Here is a 20,177-nt window from a genome sequence, read left to right as displayed (position 1 = left end):
AGAATGGTACGACATCATCATTTCATCAGTGCAATGGTTTCCAAGAATATCAGATAGCAAAACAGGGGCTTGTAGTGATGTCAGAAGTTGTACACATGGACTTAAGCGTATTTCTCCCACTGATGTACTAGACCAGATTTACTAGCACTACTCTCAACTCTAAGAACAAATTCACTTTGCAGAAGTACACTGCATGCTAGATTTGGCTACTGTAGTCCAAGGCACTGCAATACTGTTCATTCCTATTATGCTGAGCAGACCTGCCTCTCATTCAACTGATGAAAAAGAGATCAGAAGATGGACATGACTGTGGCACAACCAATTTCTTGTCCAGAGCAATTAGAAGAAGCGCTAGCAACCACTTTTATTTTCACAGCTGACTGCAGAATGGACACTCACCATGCTGAAGTAGTGTTTCTACATGTAGCTACAGAACACAAACTATGAGTGTAACTGCAGACAGCTTTTGAACTCAAGCAAAACGAATACAGAATCAAAATTTTATAAATAACACTCTAACTGAAAGACTCTTCAGTTGTCTTAGATATCTCATAAATTAATACGATTAATAATAACAGTTAAAATAATCCACTGTTGATATTAGAATTAAATCACATTAAAATAGTCTCACCTCTTCTTCAACCACTGCTCTCTTCTGTGCAGACCAGTTGTAGTCAGGATAGTAAGCTATAGTTGTAGCACTACCGAAGTCACAAAGTTTAATTGTCCCCTGATTACTAATAAGCAAATTTTCCACCTTCAAAAAAATGTAAACAGATTTAAAGAACATGTCTTTTTTGCCCTAACACAAATGCTTTTATACATATCATCTTACTTGTGCATACAAATAAAAACTAATCACTTCAGCCAAAAATATTGTTTAGAGGAAAACAAAGATTTCAGATATTACTGTAGTTTTATATGGTAGCAACCTAGCCAAGTTTTGAAAGGAAGCACCAAGCACACCATGAACAGGAAACATTCCAGAGAGCAGAAACATTCCAGAGAGCAAGAAATAAACCTCAGGGGAAATAAAAATTAATTTCATCAGAGCCTAAAAAAAGGCCAGTTTTTCACATGAGAACTTGTAGAAGCATCCAAATGTTTTCAGGCATAAAACTGAACACTGTTAGCTCAGTTGCAGTGGGATGAAGGTTAGGACTGCTATAGGCAAAAACCAGGAAGGTACTAGTAGAGAAGCAGGCTGCTAGGAGACACCCAAAAAGAAGCACCTGTGACCCTGTGCAGAGACAGAAACAGCTATTTCAGAACCACATGATGCCTGGATAGCTCATCCATTATCCCTGCCTTTTTCTACTTCATAAATTCCAACCATCCTGTATTGTTAATTGAAATGTGGAAGGAACTTAAGGAAAAAGTAAAAGTATTGGGCAGATGTACTTGGAGTCATAATCACAAAAGGATTGAAAAATAAAATTTGTACCTCTGGATAAAGTTAGGAAAAGGTGTAAAAGTCAATTGGCTCAAAACTCTGACTTACAGTTTTCTATGCTGCTGACTTTAGTTTAGACTGCTAAAAAGGGTAGCACAGTTAAATGGTCCCTATTTGGCTCCTGGCTGTAGTAAAGCCTCTGCTTCTTGCAGCACAACAATCATTTAATCTTGTTTTGCAGCCTCTGCAACATGAGACCTGCACAAAACCAAATTCCTGTCTTTTCCCATGTTTCAACTCTGTCAGGAAGGTATATTCCTTGAGAAGAAAAAACAGTTCTGAATTACAGCACTAGCTCAATGTCTATGCAGCTGGCTATGAAAGAAATTGTGTATTAATTTGTAAAGAGGTTTTTTTACTTTTTTTTTTTTTTCAGAAGAGAGATGCACCTTTTCTACAAAAGCATATAGAAACTTCAGTGAAAATGCTCAACATGTCTTTGACACAACCTCACAACCTAAAAGCCTGTTCAATGGTACCAGGCAAAAAACCCAGGAAAGGAGCGCTCTGTCACCAAAGCTAGGTTTATATTTATGGGGTATAATAACAGCTAACATCAAAGCTTTCATCGAGAGTGTTGAAAATAACTAACACACTTACTTCTAGAAGAGTGGTCTTATTTTCTTTTCCCCAAAGTAATTTAGTACATGCTTACTTAAGGAGGAAAAAATTTTCCTATTTTTATATTAAATGAAATCACATCAGGCTGGATAGACATGTGTGAAATGTAGACACTATTCCAAGAATAAGAATCTCCTTTGTCTTATTTTTTTATGCTAAGGAAAATTCAAATATATTCAGAGTACAGCAGAATCTCACTGATAATGAGGGCTTCTTCATCTAAAGCATGTTGACTAGGTAAAGATGAACCCCTGTCTTCAAAATACAAAATTCAAACCCAGATAAGTCGTTTCAAATCTCCAAAGGTCCTAAAGGTAGAACACTTTCTACAGAATAAGCCTATAGATTCCAGGTAAAGGCAAATTAAAAAACAAAACAAAACAAGCAACAAAAAACCCCTAAGAAACAAAATCTAACCTGAATTATGTCTCTCAAATTTTACAATCCAAATTAAAAAGAAGCACTGAAGTACAGTGCAAGTTACCAGCTCTAAAACTAACAGCTTACTACACGTTCTCAATGGCAATGTAATCTATCACAGATAATTCAACATTTTTCTCTTTCAAAGCTTTACCTCTCTTATTAAGACACCTACAAAATCCCAGAACTGCACTTCACTAGTAACTGAGTATTTTATCAAAAACAAAATACTGAGGCTAACTCAATCAGCAAAACATGATGCACTACTTTTCTGACAGCTTGTTTCATAGGGTACAAGCAGTTCTTAAACAGCAAGCACAAGGAGAAGTTGTTTGAAGAGATGAAAGTATTTCAGTGATGATCTTCACACTCAATAGTTATGGCAAGGCACTAGATCTAAGCACTTTGCTCAAGAATTGTTTTTAACACTGATCCAGCCCAACGGGCTCCTTTGCTCTTCAGAAGTTCAGCCTTTAAATATTGTAACATACCTTTAAGTCTCTATGAATAATAGGAGGCTTCTGCTTATGCATATGCTGCACTGCTCTGCATGTCTGATAAAAGATTTTCAAAACTGTGTCACAAGAGATAGGTCCTTTGGATTCTACTTTCTTTAAGAATTCCACAAGCTGTCCTGCAGGAAGTGAGAGAAATTTACATAAGCACACAGAAAACACTGCAAATTCTGGAAGCTTGACACAAATAGACCCTTCTCAAGAAAGGCTTACAATCTTGAGTTGTATTAAATACATTTTCTGAAAAGGACAAGTCCACACTGACTACAATGACAAAAGAAAGGGCACTCTAAGGAACTACTCCTACTATTCCTTTCTCTGACTAGTCCCAAACAAAAACCTTAATGATTACCTCATATTTAAGACAAGGTTAAACTGTAGTCTAAAAAACCATGATCTTTATCCTATAAAAGATAAGTTTGAACTCTAGATCCACTGAACCATGCTATCTTCTACAGTCATTCAAGCTTTTAAGTTAACAAGCAACCTGTGCAGAACAGCTGTCAGAAGAAGTGTGCTGGGAAAAGAAGTAAAGTTTACCTTTACACAGCTCTGTAAGCAGAAGAAACTCTCCCTGCCCCGTGTCTGATTCTTCTTTTCCTATAGATGCTGCAGAGCAAAACTGGACAATGTTGGGATGACCTGAAAGTTTTTTCTGGAGATAACAGGTTCAAGGAAGATGACTCCCAAGTTCATTGATACTATTGCATCCAGTAGTTCATTTGAAATGTTAGCTTAAAACCACAGAAAGCATAGTAGCTGCAATCAATAGCCTAAGCAAAATAGCGAAATACATGCCTCAGCTATAAGAAATCTGAGAAAGGAATCTAAGGTAGCGTAATAAAAAGTAAAAAAAAATTTTAAATCCTTATGATTACAGCTCAGAAGCAACTGGATTCAGTAACAGGGCTAGTTCTTTTTGTCTTTTTGTCTTTTGACAATGACTGCCTAGCAGAAGTAGCAGGGACATCTTCTAATTATCAGCTGCTTCTCTAGATGGCTGATCAAGAAAGGGCCATTGTATCCTCACCTATCTTTCCCAAAGAAGTATTAAGTATGCCATGCTTCAATTTTAAGGAATTAAAACAGAGTTCAAAACAATTAGAGACCTAAAAGGGCAAGGAATTTATCCTTCCATCATTAGTAATATTTTTTCCTGCTAAAACCTTTATCAGTTCAAAAACTTGAGGCATCATTTTTGAGCTATGTAAAGGGGAGTACAGTATAAGTGATCTCAGCTCCTGCCAGTGGAAGTTATGTTGCATTATGCCTGTCTGTGTATACACTGAGACTTGTGCCTGTGAGACAAACACAATCTATTTACAGGATGCATTCACCAAGTCTGAAAAGCGAAAAACAAAGACTTCGTAAGTAGAAAAAAGCTATTAAAAAGGGCAAGTTGGATCCATACAATTCACATTAATCTGATCTTACGCATCTCTCTACAACCCTCTATTCAGAGCTGCAGGAATTTATTGCATTTCACAGTCTTAGCTCAAAGTTAGCAACAATTAACCCTTCATCATGTGTACAACACATCATGATCTGCTTTAGTGGCTCCCAGCTGTGAAAAACATCAAAAGAGCATTGAATTCTTTACTCTTGGCAAGATAATGTCAGAGTAGACAGAAAATGTATAGTGCTATGGTATTCTGTCTTGGAAGAGTACTTCTCAAAAGTGGTGTTTAGGCTAAGATTTTGCCAGACATATCAGCAATCATAAAACAAAATGTTTGCGTTGCTTAAATTAGGATCAGTGGGTTTGCCTGCTAATTCAAAATTAAGCTGAACACTCAGAAGGGAACACATCAGTATACCACAGCTGAATAACTGACTCTTGAAACACACTGAGGGTCCAAGAGGAGCCAGGTTGTAGAATTGTGTTTGGGTTATGGAGAAAATATTGAATTTACTAAAATCAAGGATTTAAAATACACTTACATGACATTATACCCTACTACCTGACATCACTGAAAATAAAGAGGACATTGAGATAAAGGACCCTGAGAAACATATGCTTATTTTCAATGCATGTAGACTACTGAAATTTCTTCCTTAATAACTAGCACTACTTCTTAAAGCCAGATGTATCCAAAGGAGAAATCAATAAATATTGAGAGTAAAAGCAAAGAGCAATAAATCCAAAGCACGTGAGGGAATTCTATTTAAGATCTAACTATCATGTGAAGTCAAAGGGTCTCGACAACATTCACAGGGCTGCAAGAATGCCCAAATAAGAATTTCACTTCTTGCCAGAAGTACATGGCATAGTCTACGCTAGCTACAAAAATTTGCACACACTGTATTTCTCCGATTTTTGAAGAAGTGAACTTTCTGGATGTTGATTCATTATAGCAGATTCATGACAAATCATGAACCCAGACCTGCAGAACGTCAGTCCTCTTAGGCATGAAGAAAAACAGAATCTGTACAGCAATCTTTTGTTACCCAGAAATCTCAGGCAGTTAAATATGGCACAGAAAAGGATACCATAAAACAAACTTCCTGGATGATGGCTTTGTTCTTTTCCTCTTCATTAGACAACAATCGCTGTCAAAAAACCAATATAATTGAGAAGATACAGTTAGTGAAACTTACAGAATAATAATGTATAGATTTTGGCAGAATATGAAGGATAAACTAGAGTCAAAAACCCAAGGAACTGTAATGGGGCAGGAAACAAAGCCGGCTTATTCTATGTTTCAACATTCTATCATAAATAATACCCAGTTTTCCAGTTACCTGGACTATTCAGGTTTAGTGATAATTGAGCACCTGTAATTTTTGACACTCTTTAAAGTAACTGTTCAGATAGCTCTGATATATAAAGCACTAAAGTCTCCTGGCTGCAGCACTGTGGCCTAACAAGGAAAGATTCACCTTCTGTCTGAAATTTTCAGCAACAACCTTCAACTCATTCTAGACTAAACTCCTCCAGATTATGTAGCCATGCTTTTTCAATGATATTTTTGTAATCAATAGCAAAATTAAGAATTACTATTTCTAGAATTAGAATTTCTGGATTTGCAGTCAACATTTGACTACAAACAGCCTGAGCATTCTCTTGCAAAAGTATTGGTTTTACAGAACAGAGGAAGTATAGTAATGGTTCACTTTTTACCTGTTATTTTTTATATGGGGCTACTTCTAGAGGACCTTTTGAACAGTTATAGTATGTGGCTTTGGTCACATATTTTGTTACTGGAGGATGTGGAATGAAATTGAAAAAGTCAAATTTATTACTGGTGGTGTAATGCCAACTTACCTCTCCCACCCCTCATACAAATACCCTGTTTACAGCTGATTACCAGAAGCCTCTAGAAACCAAGAATCCAGAAAAGTGTCTCTAAAAATACCAGGCCAAATATTTAAACAATGAGTCAAATTATTTTTAATACTATGGAAATTTACTCTTTAAGTAAGAAGGTAGGCTAAATCTGCTTCTGATGAGTGAAAAAGATTCTTGTGCTTCACTTCAGGTAACCATGAAATATTCTTTTTACTTGTGCAACAAAATGTTTTGGACTGGATCATGACTTTCTACACCAAATAAAAAAATAAAGACTAGCAACACCTAAAAGACCAATTCCCTGGTTTGTCACCGAAGTATGAAGTGTAGGGTTCTAACTGGAATAAACATTCTAAATAGTGGGCTACAAACACCACTAATACACTGCATTTTTCCAAGTTACTTGCTCAGTGGCATACATCAAGGAATAATTGTCATGCTAAAATATCAAGCTACAAGACAGATCTTACAAACCTATAGTGAAGTAAATTAATATTACCTTCAAAGCATAATCTTTGCCACTTCCAAGATCTTGAGCTTCATAGACAAAAGCAAAACCCCCTACAAGAAGAAGGCAAATTAAATTAGTTTTCATTTCAATATTCAGGTACATCATTCTTTTTAGTCTAACAGAATCAATACATGAATTTAGATACATTTCTAAATGTACCAAGCACACATTTTTCAGCATCTGTTCAAGACTGCTGATATTCAGCAAGAGTTCCTTTCTTGTACATATGCAAAGAGCACACTGACTTTGTTACTTTCCTGCATTTTGTTAAGTCTGCATATGCAGATTTCTTATGAAGCCATTTTTTTAAAGGTCCTTATAAAATCAAAATTCAGTACAGCAAATACAAACACCTAATAATTTCAATTAAAATTTTTGGTATTACATTGCTAACACTTTGTATAAAAACCAGCAATAACTAAGGAAGATAAGTGCTAAACATACACCTCCTGTTTTTAAGGTAAGTATATTGTCAGAAAGCATTTTCAAGCACTGAAGCACACATTACAATAAGGGTAATGTTATTACCAAACTGCAACACGTTATTTCATAAAATATTTCCCTTCCAACTCTTTTTATCAAACTATCTATTTTCTCAAACACTTCCTTTTGCTCAAGAGCACTGTGCAAACCTCATTGAGATAGCAGAAGTTGGAGAGTATGTAACTAGCTTAAAATATGCATTTCTACTTCAGTGATTGCACTTTATTATCAAGTGCTGAAATGCTAAACAGAATGGAGTTCCAGATCTTCAGAGAAAAGCCAATGGTATCATGCCTGGTTAATTCCTGCTTCATTGCACCTGCCTTATAGAGAATCCAACTGCTGTGGCCTACAAGCTCACCTTTTACAACTATGCTCCTCTCAAAACATCAGCTTCAAGTTTCGCATTCTTTCATTTTCACTCTTTCACCTGAACGAAATTCAGCTCCATACAACTCAGCTCATTACATGTAGTGCTTGGTTTACTACTACTGCAGCACTACAGCAGAAACCAAATTTAATTCCATGGATTTTCTGGGATACCAAAGAAGTTAGAGCATGTTGTAAAGGTACTTTAACTTTTTTTGTTGTTGTTGTTGTTAGTGAAAACAGTTCTTAAATAAAAAGTAAAATTAGTCCTACTGCTTCATTTGTAAAAGCAGTTTCATTTACAGTTTGATGCTGGCTCCCTTGAAGAAGTAGTCTATTAAAGCAGTCTTAATATACCCTCCATAGGGACCAGTTTACTGGCAAAACTTCTCCTCTACCATAACAGTTTACTCCAAGCTCCCTGACAAATATATTTTGCAAACATTCAGAAAAAATAATTTAAAAAGCACTTTCAACAAACACCTGTACAGCAGACCTAACTGAGGTAAATGGTAAAATGGAAGTTAAAAGAAGAACAACTTCTAGGGGTGTCTAAAGAATATATTTACATTAGGGTGTTTTCACTCATTTTTTCATCTCATGTAAATGTTTGTAGATGGTTTTAAGACAGTTTCCTGAGGATATCTGTATCAGCAGAATCACCTTAGAATTCTCCCATACAGATCACCAGTGTAGAGATATGTGCACACCCACCCAGCTATTGCCCAGGGAGACAGGTTTTGCATTGCTGAGGCATTTCAGAGCCCCATCTCAGAAGAAAGCCCAAGCCCTCCAAGGTCATCTCAGATAGTATTTGCTAGTTCAGAAATTACAGCAGAAGAAAGCTGGGTTTATTTCTTTTCTGTAGACACAAGCTTTCACACATCAAGGCTCACTACAGAGCACCACACCATCTCATTAAAGTCAGGCACCAACTCTACCTCATTTGCTTTATTTATTAGCAAGCACTCTAAACTTATCCTTGCACCACCACAGGCCTCAGGCAGTGGTCCTTGAGTACTTCATCATTCTCTTACAGAGATTTGAAGACTCTTGCTTTTCCAACCAAGAGATTTGGGTTCTCCCTCTAGTCAAACCTAGGTGTCACATAATACTGAATAACTTCACTGTATTCACACATCAAGTTGGATTTTAAACTGCTCTTTTTTTATCATGTTCCTGTTTTACTTATCTTCACAAATCCTTTTTTTCAGATAACCAGCTTCAGTAAAATGACAGCTAGAGACACATCAAAATAGGGACATGTAACAGTGCTTGTTACTGTTCACTCACTGTTTCATTACACACTTAACTAGACATGAGAAAGCAAGGGTGTGAGTAGCTTCCTGTTTGTAACTATTTGTCTACTCCCCTCCTAAATACTGACCAAATTTGTTTTCACATCAACTTTCAGTGGTTTACATTTCAACTTTATTGAAACACTGTAATTCTAGCCCAGAATGTAAGTTATAGTGTATTTTAATGGAAAGATTTTCTATCGGAGCATCAAAACAGAAAAGATGTTCTGTTACTGTTGCCAAGCATTGATTCAAAAGTTTTTGGGGTTTTTTTGGGTTTTTTTTGTTGTTTTTTTTTTTAAGTCCAGTCATGTATTTGTGTCCACTGCAAGTCCTAGTAACATGATGAAACTGCCTCAAGAATGAAGGATGGCCCAAACTTAAAGATCTGTACATTTTCCCACACCCTTGGGAAGCAGAGGTAGAGTATCTTCAAACTTTGAGAGCTCCTCTGCAAGCAGGAATTGCTACAGCCAAGAAACAACAGCTTTAAAAAATGGAACTGTTCTGTGCCATGTTGAAAACATTGTCTACATTTCCAGCAAAGAAAATGGAAGCTGGACAGCTGCTAGGTCAGGTGCTTTAGTTGTTCCTTAGGAATCATCTTTTTTTTCCCCTATCTGCAAGCAAACAAAACTAACAATGTTCACAGAAACTTGGCATTAAGCATTCAGTGTGCTTCTGCTGGTAGAGGTTTACAAAATAAATCCACCACAAAACATGGACTTAATTAGGTTATCTTTATCTTATTAATCCAGTAGTTGCAGAAACCATAGAATTGTTCCTATAAGCTTGGCAACCTGTAATGCTGTCTGTTCACACTCAACATATTGAGGAAGCCCTGAAGTAAACAAGTCACCTACCTATGCAGCTTCAAGGTATGACATCTATTTTTAAACTTAAAAAAAAAAAAAAATTAAAGTCTGCACCCAGACTTTAAGGCTGTAGCCTATTGCTCTATTTCTGACTAAGGAATTATTTTTTTCATTATGGTAAAAGCTTTAGACTCATATCAAACAGATTGAATAATGCATTCTTTTTCTCATCATGTTTCTCTTCTTGTGTGCTTTTTGGACACTGTTTGTTACTCAAACAAAGCATAAGATTTCACAACACGTGAAGAATAGTTGCTAAACGTGCTACAGAACTTGCTTGTTCCCCGTTTTTCACACAATCTGGTATATTCTAAATTGTTCAGTCTCATATAAAAAAGTATTCACCAATTAGGCAGGAAATCCGTGACTATTTTACTGAAGTAACACTGTGGGGGGGGGGGGGGGTCCGTGCACTTAACAGGAAGATCCAAGAGAGCCATGACACCTGAATGTGAATTAATGACACCTTGCCAAGAGCAAGAAGGGATTATATGTAAAGGCCTCCACCAAGGTCCTCTAAAATCTTATCTGCAGTGAGCGACTGAAATGTCCAAGCAAGAAAAAAAATAAGTTACCATAGTCTGGAAGTGCTCAATCCAATCTGTGACACACTTGGTCTGTTCTTGCATTCAGAGGTAGTATCAGCAAAAGAGAACATCACCAGCTCATCCCCCACAGGTTGCTGTCAGCCTCCTGCAGCAGCACACTGTATTTTCAATCAGCCCAGTCCTACCCCAGCACAACACCTCTGTGAAACAACCAAGAAAACGCATCCAAGCGACCTGTGCAACACATCTCAGCCTAGAGCACAGCCAAACATGGATTTGGTGCACACTACAGAGCTAGAATGAGCTGTGGGCTACAGGAACAACTGAACCTGTGCCACCACACAATACCGTGCAGCACTAAACCACAGGCACTGTTCACACCAGCTACAAAGCTGAGCGTACGAGCCTACAGAAAAGTCTGCGTTGGCAGATGACACACAGTTCACCACAGATTTGAAATCCAGATTCAGAAAGCAGCACTTGACTTTCCAGAAGGGAATCTGGCATGAAAGAACTGATCTAGAAGATAAACAGATCCCATATTTGTAACCATAGGAAGGAATACATGTAAGCCACAGTTGTGGATCAATGTATCAGAAGGTACCACAACATGTCCAGAGTTGAAAGATAAATGCAAATTGAGCAATAAAATAAACTATATGCTACAGACAAATACAAGTCTGAAGATCACAGGAGAGGCTGGGATTTTTATATTTTACACCTATTTTAACTTTATACTCAGCATACTGCAAGGGCTCTTTTAGACTGGCTACATTGGCTAGAAAATTATATTTCCAGAAAAAGCAAGCAGTTAGCCCAACTTCAGCTAGCAAAATGAACATCAAAATAACATAAAACGATAACACTGCAACTAACATGGAACACAAAGCAGTGATTACAGAGAAATTGTAAAGAGCTGTAGAGTTAAAGTATGTCTCCATTTGCTTTAAGTCATCTAACCTGGCATCTTTCCCCTGACATTTTACAATGCCTGTGCCATATTCTGGGAAACAGTAGGCTGCTGTCAAAGTGAAGTGTTAAAATACCTGCTCCAAAGCCAAGAACTAAACAGTATATATGCCTCAAAAATACCTTCCTGCCCTAACTTTCCTTTGTCCTTCAGTAACTGCTGTGGTCACTGCCAGCAAGAATTTTACAGTATCAGCAGCACAGACAGTTCTTTTAGCATTCACATTCTACTCAGTGCTTACATTTCAGTCACAACTCTGGCTGTAAAGAAGCTGTAAGTAAAGGCTGAAAGCAGAACAGGAGGATATGACATCTAGTACTATTTAAAATGCAACTTACTACATAAGAAACTGACAGGTTTTCTCTAAGATCATATGCCAAAAGTGCTTGAGCATTCAAGGAACAAATTATTGCCCTTAAGAAGATACAGCAGTGGTGAAGACCTAGTTGTTGTTGTTTTACAGCTCAAAAATTTTATATGTAGCTTGCAAATGGTTTGAACTAGCTAATTTTAACCAAGATTTTCTTCTATGCTTATCACCAAGATTTCAACAGAAAACTACTTAGTATGAGATAATTAGAAGAAGAAACTCCAACATCCAAAAGGAGCTCTAAGCAGAGTTTTGAGGTATTCAACCTAAATAACATCAACCACTTCTACAAAGTTAATGAAATATTTAACTGCAATAGTATAGAAAAGTCTGCATTTTAGTCTTCTGAAAGTAGCCTTCAATGGTTCTTCTGCTAGAGGAAATAAAGTATTTTCTCTGATCACAAGCATTAAGATGATCCAAATTTTTTATAATATCTAAGTAATTAGCATCTATCAAACATATCATCTTTTCTAAAACAGATTAACAAGCAGTGTGCCAGGCTACCTACCCAAAGCTTCACCAAAACTGGAAATTGCCTGGATATTTAACACTCTGTACTCTAGCAAAGTCTATGTTCACAGTAAAACCAGCCTCCTGACACACGTGTTCAAAGCAAACACATTTCCTGCATTCCGTAGTTTTTCCAAAAAGCCCCAAACAACAGAGGCAACCTTGCGTGTTTGGCAGAATAGTATATATACATTGTGATTAAAAATAAATTTTAAAAAATAATAAAAATAAAAAAAAACCACCACGCAATCCAGATTTTTCATGAGGGTCCTTGGTAGGTTATAAAGACCATCACAGACTACCAACACCTCTGAGTTCTGTTATGTGATGAAGGCATTTTAAAAAATAATAAAAATAAAAAAAAAAACCACCACGCAATCCAGATTTTTCATGAGGGTCCTTGGTAGGTTATAAAGACCATCACAGACTACCAGCTCCTCTGAGTTCTGTTATGTGATGAAGGCATTTTAAAACACGAAGAAAGCGAAGAAGCCACACAACACAGCGGCTCTCGGTGGCTATTCCTGAGGCGAGAATTAACACCGAGCACTGCTGCGACCCCCGGGACAGGAGACACCGAACCCCCCCGGGACAGGAGACACCGAACCCCCCCCGGGACAGGAGACACCGAACCCCCCCCGGGACAGGAGACACCGAACCCCCCCCGGGACAGGAGACACCGAACCTCCCCCGGGACAGGAGACACCGAACCCCCCCCTGGGACAGGAGACACCGAACCACCCCCGGGACAGGAGACACCGAACCCCCCCTGGGACTCGGGAGACACCGAACCCCCCCCGGGACAGGAGACACCGAACCTCCCCCGGGACCCGGGAGACACCGAACCTCCCCTGGGCCTGGGGACACCGAACCTCCCCCGGGACCCGGGGACACCGAACCCCCCCCGGACGTGGGGACACCGAACCCCCTCGGACGTGGGGACATTGTCCCGGCACGGCCACAGGGAGCCCTTCCCGAGGCCGGAGCTGCCGCCCCGGCCCGCCCCAGCCGGGCGCGGCCTGCCGAGGAGGAAACCCTCCCGCTCTGGGAAGGGAGACGGGGAAAAGGGAGCAGGAGGCCCGCGGGGAAGCCCATCCCAGCCCCGCACGGCCCGGCCCCGCCGCCCGCTCTTACCCTCGGCGATGACCCGCTTGATGCGCAGCTTCATGTCGCCCATCTCCACCGTCTGCCCCACGAAATCGTTCTGGTCACGGCTGGCGGCTCCCAAGGAGCCGGGGCCCGCCAGGAAGTCCAGGGCGGACTGGAACAGCGACATGGCCCCCGGCAGGCAATGGAACTGAACGGGACGGGAAGGGATGGAAGCAGAGCGGGATGGGGTTGGAGGGCTCCGCCGAGCCACCGACAGCCGCGGCGAGAGCCCGTCCGCCCGCCGCTCCCACCGTCCCCCAGCTCCGGCGGCTTCCGGGAGCGCTGCGTCACTTACGCGCTCCCGGCCCGCGGCCCGCCCGCCGCGGGAGGAGCTCCGGCTGCCGCCCGGCTCCGCCCGCCGCGGGAGGAGCTCCGGCCGCCGCCCGGCTCCGCCCGCCGCGGGAGGAGCTCCGGCTGCCGCCCGGCTCCGCCCGCCCGCGTCCCCTCACCGGCTCCTGCTCCTGGCTCCGCCCGCCCGCGTCCCCCCACCGGCTCCTGCTCCTGCCTCCGCTCCTGCAGCGTCCCCCCACCGGCTCCTGCTCCTCCTTGGCTCCGCTCCTGCACCATCCCCTCACCGGCTCCTGCTCCTGCCTCCGCTCCTGCACCATCCCCTCACCAGCTCCTGCTCCTGCCTCCGCCCGCCCGCGTCCTCCCACCGGCTCCTGCTCCTCCTTGGCTCCGCTCCTGCACCATCCCCTCACCGGCTCCTGCTCCTCCTTGGCTCCTCTCCTGCACCATCCCCTCACCGGCTCCTGCACCATCCCCTCCTCCTTGGCTCCGCTCCTGCACCATCCCCTCCTCCTTGGCTCCGCTCCTGCACCATCCCCTCCTCCTTGGCTCCGCTCCTGCACCATCCCCTCCTCCTTGGCTCCGCTCCTGCACCATCCCCTCCTCCCTGGCTCTGCTCCTGCACCATCCCCTCACCGGCTCCTGCTCCTCCTTGGCTCCTCTCCTGCACCATCCCCTCACCGGCTCCTGCTCCTGCTCCTCCTTGGCTCCGCTCCTGCACCATCCCCTCCTCCTTGGCTCCGCTCCTGCAGCGTCCCCTCACCGGCTCTCGCTTCCCCCGGCCGCGGGGGATGCGCGAATTTCGCCTTCCCGCCCTGCCCGAGACGCTTTCTCCATGGAAGGGTCTCCCTTCCCCAGGCAGCGCTGTGTTTCCGCAGTTTAACACTTAGGTTGGCGGCCGGCGAGAGATAAAGTTTCATCCTGTTCTGCACCTCTTGGCGCTTGGGCAGCACCTGCGCTTTTCCCGCAGAGCATTACTGCCGTCCTTTCCCTGTTCGTCTTCCTTCACCTGTTCTTCCCACACCTGTCGCTCTTCCCCGCTGCCCTCCCCACATCCCCGCTGCCAGCCGGGACGCGCGGTGCGGGAGCGCTCTGCGTGTGTCACTGTCGTGGTTTGACACTGCGGGTGCAAAGTGCCAGGCACCAAAGAGAGCCGCTCACTCACCCTCCTCTTCTACAGCTGGGCAGAGGAGAGAAAAATTTAACGGAGTCGTAAGTTAAGGCAAAGACCGGGAGAAAACACTCCAAGGACAAAACAGGCTCATCTTAGAGATAAAAAGTAAGTTTATTACTAACAAAATCCGAGGATAATGAGAAGTAAAATAAGCTATTAAAAACACCTTTTCTTCCACCAACCCCACCCTCCCCTCCACCGACAGTGCAGGGAGACAGGGCATGTGGATTTTGGCCAGTTCATCACCCGAGGTTTTCTGTGACCCGTGGGGTCCCTTCCCACAGGACACAGTTCTCTGTGAACTTCTCCAGCGTGGCTCCAAATCTCAGGAGCAGCAGTCCTCCCAAAGCTGCTGCAATGCAGATCCCTCCCAGGGGCACACAGTCCTCCCAAAACTGCTGTGCCGTGGGTCACTCTTCCACAGGTGCAGCCCTCCAAGGACAGGCTGCTCCAGCCTGGCAGCAAGGCTCCCTCTTCCATCAGGTCTCCCACTGGATCACAGCTCCTCCAGGCATCCACCCGCTCCAGCACCGGCGTCTCCCCATGGGCTGCGGGTGGATCTCCCTGGATCCCCGTGGGCTGCAGGGGCAGAGCTGCTTCTCCATTTCTCACTACAGCCTGCAAGGGAATCTCAGCTCCGGTGCCTGGAGCAGCTCCTCCCCCTCCTTCTTCACTGACCTTGGTGCCTCACATGTTCTCACCTCCTCCTCTTCTCTGGCTGGAATTAAATCTGCACCCCTACTTTTGTTTTAATGTCTTCTTAAATATGTTATCACAGAGGCATTGCCATCATCTCTAGCTGGCTCAGCCTTGGCCAGCAGCATGTCCATCTTCAGAGCCATCAGGGATTGGCTCTACCAGTGGAAGAGTTCTAGAAGCTTCTCACAGAAGCCGTCTCCATGCCCCTGCTGCTACGAAAGACCAGGCTGCACAAAACCAACACACACACGAATGTTGGGAATAGCCATATCCACAGACAGTGTCAGCCTGAGCTTTTATAGGCAAGGCTGACTCCTCTCTGTATGTTTGGCAGATCCCAAACTGGTCAGTCCATTTCCAGAATATGGCTGTATGACCTGAGATAGCAGATCACTAGAAGAAAGGCTTGCCTCCAAACCTTTTGTTTTAGAAATAACAAAAAATAGTCAAAATTCTCTTTCAGAAGTTTAGTCCATACTGTCTCCACCTTGCCAGCAGCCATCCCTTTGAGACAATCTCAGACATCCCCAAATTCTGTAAGATTTCAGGTGGCCATGGCTACTTTCTCCTGCACAGATGACTGGTTACATTTTTTGAAGTTGTATTTCTCAATCAACATCCATAAAGTAAGAACTTGCTTATTTCCATAAACTAAGAACTTGCTCTTCTCCGTGCACTGTGTAAATTACAGGGCATGGCCTCTTGCGATTCTCATGCTGTTCTGTAATACTTGATCAGTCAAGAAGCGTAGTCTTAAAGGCAAGTACAGTTATATGAAATCCCATGTTTTCATACCTTTAATTAAAAAAAAATATCAAATATTATAATAGAGAACTTCCTTCTATCTGCAGCAGAGGTCAGCTGGTAATTTTCTCTTTCAATTCTCCCTGTAAGAAAACTTTTGTTACAATAAATCACACTACCATTACTTCTTTGCAGGAAATCCTACCTGCAGAAGGATCTTGCCTTCAGTCCTGCTTTGGTTTCTGACTTTCCTGATTATTCTTGTTCAGGAAAATGCTGTAATTATTTTTTTACAGACAAACACTGCTCTTTAGGCTTGTTACACCATATTGTTCCACTCACCATCCCTTGTATCATTCACCTGCACCTTCCCCTTCAAAGACTCATTCATAAAAGGCCACTGAAAAAAAGGACAGGAATTCCTAAAATGACCCACAGAAACAATCTTTCTGGTTTTGAAGGTCTAGGTTTTATTTTAGTAGCTTTCTTGTTCCTAAATGGAAGAATCTGTCACAGACGGAAATGAGGCAACTACTTCATATTTGTTCAGCTTAAATAAAGACTGAGGTTTTTGGTGTAACTGCAGTAGTAGACTGAGTGTCCTGGGCTGAAATAACCTCTTTTGCATGTTTGGATTTTTGCGGGTTTTTTTTTGCTAACCAGCTGTAACACCGTGCTGAAATTCCCTGACTTTTTCACTGCTAAGCCTGACATTTATCTCAGCTCAGAAGAGATGTCTCAAAGTCAGAAGAAAGAGCTGAGGCTGTTTCTTTATAAAGGCAGCCTCAGGCAGCAGGACAAGACAGCAGGACTTTGTCTCAGCAGCAGAATGCCTGATTGAAATGCCTTTAAATGTGTTGTCTGAGAATCTTGTTTCTGTATCAATGTGTACCTTTTTAATGTATAAAAATTAGTAAATAAAATTTAATCTATGAAAACTGATTACATTTAAAACTTTATGGGTTTACTGTTTATGTTGAAAAAGGCTCTTGACACAAATATTCAAAATTCCAGTCAAAAAATTATATGCAGGTAGGCACCAAGTATGATGTTTGACAATAAAAGCTCAACCAATTGATGCTTGAAATTTCTCAGATAGGTCAGTCATAGCTTACAGTGGGAAATTGTTCTCAGAAAGATTGCATGAAGACTAATTATGTTACACATGAAGGAAGTATAACAAAAGATGTAGGATAGCCAGCAGAAACATTACACTTGAAAAAAACAGGATGGATTTGGCACTGCAACTGCTGCAGATAAGGTGGGAAAGCCTTGATATGATTGCAGCTTTTCTGGATTAAAAAAATTTAAAAGATTACCCGGGCAATATTTTTCTGCCTATGGTTTTAAATATCCAGGATAATACAGGAGAGGTCAAGCAGGTCATTCAGTGAGTCCAGAAGGCTCTGCAGTGGTGGGGACTGGCCTCATTTTCATTTATTGCTGAGGCAAAAGTGTGATAAAATGCTACAGTTTTTAAGAATACATGGTCAGAAAAAAAAATATTCTTTTTATTTATGCAGCTTGAGAAGCTTGGGGTTTTTTTTTAATTGCTAAAGGTGGCAAGGCTTATCCATTTATATGCTGGCACAGTTGCTGTTGAAAAGCAGAAGAAAACAAGGTTGTGCTATCCGTTGCTAGTTTGCATCCCAGTTCTGACAACCACTGTACTCCAGTGGGATGCCTGAGCTCCTGATTAAAATGCTCTGTTTCAGCCTTCCTCTTGTAACTCTCACATAGTCTTCTTTCTTCTACAGCATCACCCAGAATGTTCCACAAATCATTCTGGCCAAAAACCTTGGGTAGAGAAGTGGTTAAGAAGGATTTCCTCTGGTGTCTTAAGGTCAAGGCAGGGCAGAACCATAAACTCGGGAATTATTAAATGAAAAGTTCCTTTTTTCTATTAGCATGTAGTAAAGATAGCACTTTAATTTTCATTCCAGTAATTGCTTTCAGCTTCTCAGGGATCAAATTAATTAAACAGCAATGAATTATCATTCTACTTTGCATTTCTCTGTATAACCTTTAATCAAAATATAACTAGAAAATGGCACACATAATAATGTCTCTGTAGATCTAGATAGGGTTCATTAGGTTCAGCACAGCTGAAAATCTATTTTAGAAGTACATCTCAGAATAAAGATTAAATACTTCTCAATGTTTGTACTTTTTATTGCAATTGTTCTTGTAATGTAGTCCAAAAGAATGAGTCATAAGGCTAATCCTCACACAAAGCAAACAAAACAGGCTTGACCATTCTTAATTTAATATCTTTGATTTGAATATAGAGACCCTCCATTTAGTCTCAGATCACAAATATACCAAAGGCACACTTAGAGCCAAGCTGGCACTTCCGTCCAGTCATTTTCTTTCCTAATTGGCCAGCCTAGGTTTAAGTGAAACTGCACCCATTTGAAATATTTAGGCTTATTTCTGCCTCACACAATCCACCAAGAATCAGCAGATTTGGGAAGTGAAAAGTCAGTAGCACCTGTGTGTTACACCCAGGTAATTTTGTGCAGCACACATTTTTTGTTCATGTTACTTTTTGTATTTGTTGCAATGCAAATAAGTTGCTGTGTTCTTCTGATGTATTTTTTTTTTCTTTATGCAGATGTACTTTTTCATACCTGCTGTTGGGAGATTTTTATAATATGCTCTAGCTGGATATTTCAAATAACAGCCTGTTCATTTGATATTAAAATATTGAGGTTAATAAAGCAGTATTTGAAGCAATTGGAATTAAATACATTTCAATTTATCTTTATGTATGAATGGTACATTCTAATTTCACTAAATAACTTCATTTATTGATTTGGGAACCCTTTCTTTACAGCTGAGTTTCCAGTTTAAATTATTCTTTTCTGATAATATGCCAATAATTAAAGAAAAATGACTTCAATGGTTCTGTGGAGCAATAGTTTTGTCTCTAACTTTGGATTAGACGTATTAAGCAGATACATCTTCTCTCTGTTTGCTTCAAACAAAGAATCTTTTTTATCTTTTTGCTCTTCTTTAGGAAAATTATTTATAGGGCAAATTAGCTACCCTGTATAAATAAAATTAATTTACTGGTTTTTAGAAAACTCACTGAAATTTGTAGATAGGGTCTCTGGAGATTGAATGTACACTATACCTGTTCCAGTCTGCAGTTAGGGATTTCTTCTGCAGCTGGTGCTGACTTCCTTGAAACATCACATTATGACAAAGGAAAGAAGGATTTGGAGTCCATCCAATTCCTTGAAGAAGGTCTTTAACTTTGAAGTCAGAAAGGAAAGTGAAAGAAGTGTTTCAGGTATGTTTTGTTACTGTCTGAAATACACTGTGGGGTTTTTTGGGTGGTGTTGTTTTACTTGTTTGTTGATAAGCCATGATTAACAGACACCTCAACTGAACAAATAATTTCTTTATTAAATTTAACATAAGACTTTTTCTCAAAATGGTCTTATTCTATGAGAACCAAAGCATCACTGTTTCACTTTGGAAAAGTGATGTATTATGACAGTAGAATTGATACTAGCTGTAATTGAGACAGCTGTAAAATTGAGATTATATGCCCATTTACTGAAGTCTCTTTCTAAAGGCCATTATAGTCATTTTACTATGTGATCATCTCTGCAATCCCTTGCCATTTAAACATTGTACCTCTACGTTACTAAAAGTGGAAGTTACTCTGACATTTCAAAATTAGCAAGCTACATTACCATTTCTTAGGTAATACCAATTTGAACAAATTTTAATAAAGGTTAATGATAGATTTTATGCCAACATGGCCATATACAAACTAAACTGGATTATGTTCAGGCAATGAAAGGTCCTGTGATAAAAACCAAACTTGTCATTAAATAAAATAAAAATGCAAAATTGCTCACAAAAGACTTGCAGAAA

At 40.9% G+C, this 20,177-nt stretch overlaps 1 protein-coding gene across 4 annotated transcripts in view; it reads right to left on the bottom strand.

Annotated features, from left to right (window-relative positions):
* GAK (cyclin G associated kinase) overlaps positions 1-13,689 on the bottom strand; it is a 65,145-nt gene extending 51,456 nt beyond the window's left edge. For 2 of the 4 annotated variants that reach the window (XM_021550349.4, XM_021550350.3), the window contains exons 1-6: positions 13,370-13,689; positions 6,798-6,859; positions 5,500-5,559; positions 3,550-3,664; positions 2,986-3,128; positions 632-757 (exon numbers count right to left, since the gene is read on the bottom strand). In XM_021550349.4, coding sequence (XP_021406024.2) covers positions 632-757; positions 2,986-3,128; positions 3,550-3,664; positions 5,500-5,559; positions 6,798-6,859; positions 13,370-13,511 — 648 coding nt within the window. In that variant the 5' untranslated portion in view covers positions 13,512-13,689. Of the gene's footprint in view, positions 1-631; positions 758-2,985; positions 3,129-3,549; positions 3,665-5,499; positions 5,560-6,797; positions 6,860-10,409; positions 12,835-13,369 lie in introns of those variants that run through there. The other 2 variants (XM_085567306.1, XM_085567305.1) reach the window with 2 other exon arrangements.
* Between the last annotated feature and the right edge of the window lie 6,488 nt (positions 13,690-20,177).

The sequence above is a fragment of the Lonchura striata genome, chromosome Z, assembly GCF_050655825.1.
Source record: "Lonchura striata isolate lonStrDom1 chromosome Z, ASM5065582v1, whole genome shotgun sequence".
NCBI classification, from domain to species: Eukaryota; Metazoa; Chordata; class Aves; order Passeriformes; family Estrildidae; genus Lonchura; species Lonchura striata.
This window is presented reverse-complemented; position numbering and strand designations above follow the sequence as displayed.